Source organism: Octopus bimaculoides, chromosome 17 (assembly GCF_001194135.2).
Source record: "Octopus bimaculoides isolate UCB-OBI-ISO-001 chromosome 17, ASM119413v2, whole genome shotgun sequence".
NCBI classification, from domain to species: domain Eukaryota; kingdom Metazoa; phylum Mollusca; class Cephalopoda; order Octopoda; family Octopodidae; genus Octopus; species Octopus bimaculoides.
Genome location: NC_068997.1, coordinates 2,213,390 through 2,220,761, shown reverse-complemented (window position 1 = coordinate 2,220,761; position 7,372 = coordinate 2,213,390). Strand labels below are relative to the sequence as shown.

Here is a 7,372-nt window from a genome sequence, read left to right as displayed (position 1 = left end):
AGTGGGGTGAGTGAGAAGATGGTACGATATGACATGGAAAAGATAGTGACAACAAAGGTGAGTAAGAAAAAAAAAAAAAAGAGACTGAAACAAAATGGGGTAAACTTATAGAATTTAATAAGAACTGGAAACCATTATGTCAGTACAAATCCGTTTAATTCTTACAGAATATTTCTTATTCAAAACAGCCATTCTGAGAACAGATAACATTTTCAAATTTTTAACCATTCCATTTTTTCTGTGAATTTCAACATTTTTACTTTTGCTATTTTACTATTATTATAGCCTACCGATGTTTATCAGGTATTATTATTATTATTATTGTTGTTGTTGTTACTACTACTACTAGTACAACCTGTGTCTGTTACCTACTTTTGTAGTGTGGTATCCCTTTCTTTCAGTGAGTCTGTTGTTAACCCTGCCAACATTCAGAAATAACTTTCTATTGTCCCATCTGTTAACCCAATATGTGTTGTTCTTACATGTGTCAAACCTATATATATTAATCATTCTGTGTTAACCCATCCATACATGTGATGACCTTATGTGATTGCCAATGTTGTAATACCGTTTATAATATTAGTATCATTGAACAAGAGGTGAGGTTCTGGCAACCTACAGGCACAAACCAGGTTCAGCTGTAGGTTACAATAAATTCTCTCATATCAGCGAATATCATGTTTCAAGGCATGGGAATCACACAATCTCCTGTTCCTTTTGCTATTCAATTATGGCCTTGTGCCTTTATAAGGGCTATTTGTTATTATTGTTAGAAAACAAACCAATACGGTGGCAGAGATAGAGCAGCAATGAAAAATACCTGAATAGCATTCAGATATGTCCTACATACTGTGTTTCAAATCCTGATGTTGCCTCTTACATTTCCAGCTCATAGAATTAGCATCTGTATTACACAGATATAACCCACAAATAAACATTCCTCTTCTCTGCCACTATTTGTCGGTGCCAAATTTGGAAGAACAAGAATTACTTTTGTAGAATATATATTTCTCATTAGAAGCGCTATATTTGTTTTGAGAAAGTTTACCCTTATTCTTTGATCAATTTGTTGGTTTAAATCAGGTATGGGTAACCTTTTACAAGAAGCATACCACATGTGAGATACAGGTTATTATCGGGTGGGCCACATACTAAAAGGGAAAAGAGCATTACTGTGGGTGCTGGTGTCATAAAAAGCACTATTGTTGGTGTCACATAAGAAGTGCTGGTGATGGTGCCACGTAAAAAGCAATGGTGCTGGTGCCACATATGCAGCACTAGTGATGGTACCATGTTAAAAGCACCCAGCTCACACTGTAAAGTGGTTGGCATTGGGAAGAGCATCTGACCATAAAAACTAAACCAAAACAGACTGTGGAACCTAGTGCAGCCCCTGGACTTACCAGTTCCTGTCATGCCATCCAACCCATGCCAGCATGGAAAACAGATAGTACCAGACAACTATGTTCTTCTCTTCTTTAATCTCTAGCTGGCAACTAGAGGGGGTGGGGGGTTGTCCTCTCAACCAATACACTGATGTGGGTTCCATGCTCAAAATGTCATAACCCATCTTATTTTAAAGTATCAATTTAATATGTTCAATGTGTACATCCTTCTGACTTTTGTTTTTCCTGTTTTTATTTTTGACTTGTTTGTATAAAACACACACACACAATGGCAGAAAGACCACTCTCCATACAGTTTTCTATTGATTGCTAAGTGACATTTGATCCCCAGTATGTGTGTATAGAATATATTTTTCAAAGATGTTCTCTCATAAGCCTGTACCCTCTACGTGAACTATTCTTCTTTTTCAAGATACAATTTCTTCAGAATATATATATATTTTCACAAACAAATCATGTTTATTTTTGTTTCTCTGTAAATTCCTAACTTTTTATACTTTTCAGAAATTACTGGATTAATTCTGTTGGTACCACTTATGTAAATGAATTGATTAAATGCTAATTACTTTTTGCAGGAAAATGGTGGAATTCTGAGCAAAAAAGGTGATTTCATCTTCTGTGGTGAACATATCTTTGAAATTATCACCAAGGCCTATATTTTGATACAGAATATTTCGGGCAAACCTCCTGATGTTCACATCTCAAACCAGTAAGGTTCACACACTCTTATCCTTCCTTTTTTTACTTCCTTATCTTCTTCCTCCTTGAATCTGGTTAGATGTTGACATTACAGACAGTTGATCTGTACTTTCAAAAGTGATATGGGATATAACAAACTTTTATCTGAAAAACAGGTAAGGTTTGGTGACAGGAAGAGCATCTCACAGTAAAATCCTGTATAAGCCATGCTAGCATTGAAAAATGGATGTAAATGTATGAATAAACAATAATATTTATACATGAAAAGCTAGTTCAGAGACTGAAGATGAGTTTCATGCCAGAACACTTATCAAAAAGAGAGCAATGGTAAGGTTGGAGAAGTATTTTATGGATAGAGTCTTACAGCTGTTTCTGGGAAGATCCAGTACTTCCCTTCATCGGAGACAGAAAAAATAAAGTAATCTAGGTGGATATTTTTAGTATGAAGTGGTAAAGAGTGTGATGTATGTATGTATATCTGCATGAATGACTGAATGAATATCTTACATTTTCTGTTTTCATCTAATTATTTGTACAAATTAAGAGTAATGAGAAAGTTAGAGTATTAATTGATATGAAAAAATCACTCCAAAAAACAAAAAAAAAAAAATCATATTTGTATTTTTTAAGTAATAATTTTTTTTTCCATTCCAGATTCTCAGCAGATCTAAATGGTAAAAAGGTTGATGTTTGCTTCCGAAGAGTACCACAAGAAGTGTTACCCGGGGTCTTAAAAATCACACGAAAGGGAAATCAATTTGATGTACTCCAGCATTGACCAAAACTTCATTTTATCCAAACCTTTGGGTCATGACACGTATATCAAAACCAAGTTGTTACAATTGGAAATTCCTCTCACAAAATTCTTATTTTTGTTTTAACATTCAATGAAATCTTTTATAGAACTCCATTATGCTTTCTACAGATTGTTGTAGTATTTTTAGTTAGACAAAATTCTTATTATTGTTGAAAAGTAAAAACCTCTTTAGAAAGTATGAAGTCTCAATCTACTAACTGTAATTAGGTGGATATTAATCAAAGTGCGTGTGTGTTTGCGTTCTATATTTTACCAAGCTACCATGGGTTAGACAACTATATTAATTAGGCATTGCTTTATATAGCCAGATGCTTTTTTCTGTTACTGACCCTTATCTGTTTAACAAGTAAGGGTCTGATATTCACATGTCTTCGAAGATTCAAATCAAGCAAATGATTTCTTGACAGAAAAGGGACAACAGCAATAACACTTGTAGTATGTGACCTTTATAGAATGCTAATGTAAACACACACATACAAACATATAAGCATACACACATATACACACATATATATACACATGCATGCACACACGCAAATACATACATGTATACAGGCTTTTCTCTGGTTTCACCAATAAGGCTTTGGTTGGCCAGGATTATTGCAGAAGACAATTGCAAAAGGTGCTATTCACTGGGAAGCGAACTGCTTAACCTCATGAACATGCCTGCCTCTGTGTTTTATATATAGAGTGATGGTGAGATTAGACAAGGTTAAAGTACTGAGCCACAAGCCAGGTCATCACAGTTCAAATAGTAGCGGGAAAGGTATTCTGTCGTGACCCTGCGAAGCAAGATTTCTTTATCAAAACAACTCTGCTTGAAAGTGACAATACCATTGACCACATCTGTTGCAAAGATGTGAGAATTCATATATATATATATATATATATATATATAGACAGAGACACACACATACATACGAGTGAGGGAGTATGTGGTTTTCTAGAAATAGATTTATTTTGAACATTTATATTAAAATATTAATTAAAACCAGAATTTGTGAGATAGAATTTTATAAATTAATTTGTGCTATGTTAAAGTGTTTGAAGCTAAAATCCAGACCTCTGTGTGTGAATGTATGTATATATATATATATGTATATATATATATATATATGTATATATATATATATATATATATTCACAAATACATTATAAATTTAATATGTGTGTATGTATACAAAACAAAAGCATTTTCTATACAAAATATATGTATATTTTATATACAAAAAGCATTTTGTATACAAAAGCTCACACACACAAATGCATATAGAATATAAATATTTTCATATCCTATAATGTAAATGTCAATCATTTATTTAACCTGCATTAATTCAGGTTTATGCAACATCCGAAGTGAGAATTGAAAGCTTTGACAATTTTTCCTAACAACGATTTGAACTTCTCATCTTCCTACCTTCGGGCTGGGACACTCCAAAGTGTCTTGGCCTGTATTATGAGATTTTTTTTTTCTCTCATTTCTAATTTCATTTTGTTACCAATTTCACATAATTAATATCGATATGCCCACCTTCTCAAGTTTTTGTTAAGTAATGTTTCCTGAAGTTTTCATCCATTTCCAATACAACTTGGTCACCCTTAAACATTTTGGACTAATCCGTTTTGGCAATGCTTGGAATGATAGCAACCAGACCAGACTAATCTAATAAGGCCTTGTCTTGTCTGCTGCTTCCTCAGTGGATAACTAAACAACAAAATTAAAACATCAGCTACTGATGATAATGAAGATGATGATAAACACTAACGACATGGTAACCATATGGTTTATTTTCATAGGGGCTGTTCTGAGAGAAATCTCTTCTACCAATATGGAATTGCTTACAGAAAGAGGAACTACCGTGCTATTAACACAATTCTTTGTGAATAAGTCAACAAAATCACTTGCATCCATTTTATATTAGAAAGTCCATCAGAGTATCTACATACATTTGTTTATATGCATATATATATGTGTATACACACATTTGTACATATATGCATGTATGTTGTGCTATATTTGTTTCCGGTCATTCTGCAGGTTTTGAGATTTATGAACTAAATTCCTTGCCGTTGTGAAGATTGAGATAAAAATGAACCAAAAAAGTTGACTCCACTGGTTCCTCATCAAAATAATTATGTAGTAACTGAAAACCCATTTGTCTGATCAGATACCAATTTTTACTCACAGACAAAGAATCTCTCAAAAGGAATCTTTGAAGACAAATCTGTCTCAATAATTTTACTATTCATGTTTTTTTTTTTTCATCATGTAAATCTGATTAATTAAGGACTAATTAACAGAAAACAAAAGAGAAATCAAAAAGAAAAAAAAGAACTTTGTCTTCCTTAGAGTTCATTAACAAGATTTATCTACTTTTTTTTTTGCACTCCCTCAATTCAAAGCTAAATTCCTATATTGAAATAATCTCCCCCTTTCCTTTGAGAGTTGCTAACAATTGCCACCAGGTGGAGATCTTTTTTTTTTTTGTTTTGTCTCTTATTAAGAGACAAATTTCAATTCATTAAAAAAAAAATTATGTACATCATTCAGTACATCAGCATCTACCTGAATTCATGCCCTTGGCCCACTTGAGTTATCTTACTTGGCTCACTTTTGCTATTATGCAAATTATTTTGGCCAAAAGTTCTTTGTCACTTTTTTCTACATTTAAACAATATCTCTGTCCACTGATCAGTCTTGAGAAGATTGTTTTGCTGATGAGGTTTAATAAGGCAGAAACATGTCCATAGTTATCATACCTGATAACAAAGATCAAATTTCCCGCCTACCCAAACTTGAAAATTAAATTTGCTGGGAAATTAATTCTTAATTTCTTGAAATTACCCACCCCTTTTCTTTTTAATGATCTTCACCATTCGCCACTAGGGGCTTATTTTCCTTCTGCAACAAAGCAGCAAGTGTCATTTCATCAAAACTTTTCTTGCACATTACATCGCCATCTATGTAAATTCTCAAAAGCATATTTGAGTATTTTTTTTTAATGTTTTTTTTTTCCTATGCCAATTATGGACATGTAAAAATGTTTAAAAATATAGAAAATATATATAAATGATTGGATTTAAATGTATGTCAGCAGCTTTGTTAAGATTGAGGTTTAAAAGCCTGGGATTTGAACTCTTATGCTGCAAATTCAACATGTAAATTAATTTTATATGTATCAAGTATCAGATACAGTTAAATGGACTGAAATCATTTTGACACTTTTGTTGAAAGAGATTCATCCCAAACTAAGATAACTGCAGTTGTCATGGTTTACCCCTCCTACCAACCCTGTTTTGTTAAATGATGAAATCTAATTAAGATTTGTGAGAATTAATCAGGATTTTTCACAGTTTGCTGTCTAAAACTACATAAAGTTTTGAAGATGGAAACAAACAAAAATAAAATTCCTTCTTCATTATTAGTGTGGTTCACTACCCTGGCTTGTGTGGCATACTTCCAATCATATTTATTCTAAGCCACGGAAAGAAGGAAAAAGAAAAATAAGACAAAACAAAATGTCAAGGACATTTCGTGTGCCTCACTATTTTCAATATTTTTTACCATTTCTTACCATTATTATATTATAAACTTATTTTTAATTTTCAATTTTTAAACAGAAAGAAGTTTTTAACATTTTAGATTTTGTTTGCAGTTTCAGAAATATTTGATTAAAAGAGAGAGATACAGAGAATGGAGAAACTAAAAGTTTATTTAATTAATTTGCTTAATGCTTTGATTCTAAATTAGATGTATCATTAGCTGACATACATAACCTCAACAGCAATAATTAGCTGCTGTTTTATTTCCACATTTTGTCTTAATTGCTTGCTTGTCTTCTTCCCCTAACCTCTGTCCCTAATATTAGCCCCACCAAACACAGAAATGTCAACACTTTTTATTTCACTATTGTTTCCAGCAGAACTTCTACAATGTAGTCTTTCACACACAGCTAGACTATAACCAACTATAACCAACATTACAATAAACCACCAAACTACATCATGGCATTATATCAAACCATCTAAGTAGGCTGCCATCCAACATGAAATCACTCCATACCATCATAGTAACCATAATCAGTGAAGAACCCTTTACATGGTCATAGCCCATCAGAAACAGTGGTCAAATATCCCTCAAGTCACACCTTACCATCCGTACGGATAGGACACATTATGTATATATACAGGATGTTCAGGTTAAATTTGCAAGTTTGCATAGAAAGAAAAGAAGACATAATATCCCATCCTAAAATAAAAGTATTTTAAGAAAATAAAGAAATAGCAACTAGATTATGGTTGGGAGATAACTTTATACTCAAAGTAGCTGCCCTCAGATTCCACCATTGCCTCAAGGCAGCTCTGGAACCTGGTGCATGCATTCCTCATTCTGTCCCTGCAAAGATCTTTGAACACCTTCAGGATCTTGGTCATTAGTTTGGTGTTGCAG

General features: G+C 32.9%; 1 protein-coding gene across 1 annotated transcript in view; it reads left to right on the top strand.

Annotated features, from left to right (window-relative positions):
- Nucleotides 1–3,995, top strand: part of LOC106882585 (unconventional myosin-Ia) — a 354,036-nt gene extending 350,041 nt beyond the window's left edge. Inside the window, exons 31-32 of the mRNA XM_052974157.1 lie at nt 1,982–2,115; nt 2,760–3,995. Of these exons, the coding sequence (XP_052830117.1) occupies nt 1,982–2,115; nt 2,760–2,883 (258 nt within the window). The 3' untranslated portion in view covers nt 2,884–3,995. The remainder of the gene's footprint in view (nt 1–1,981; nt 2,116–2,759) is intronic.
- The last annotated feature ends 3,377 nt before the right edge of the window (nt 3,996–7,372 follow it).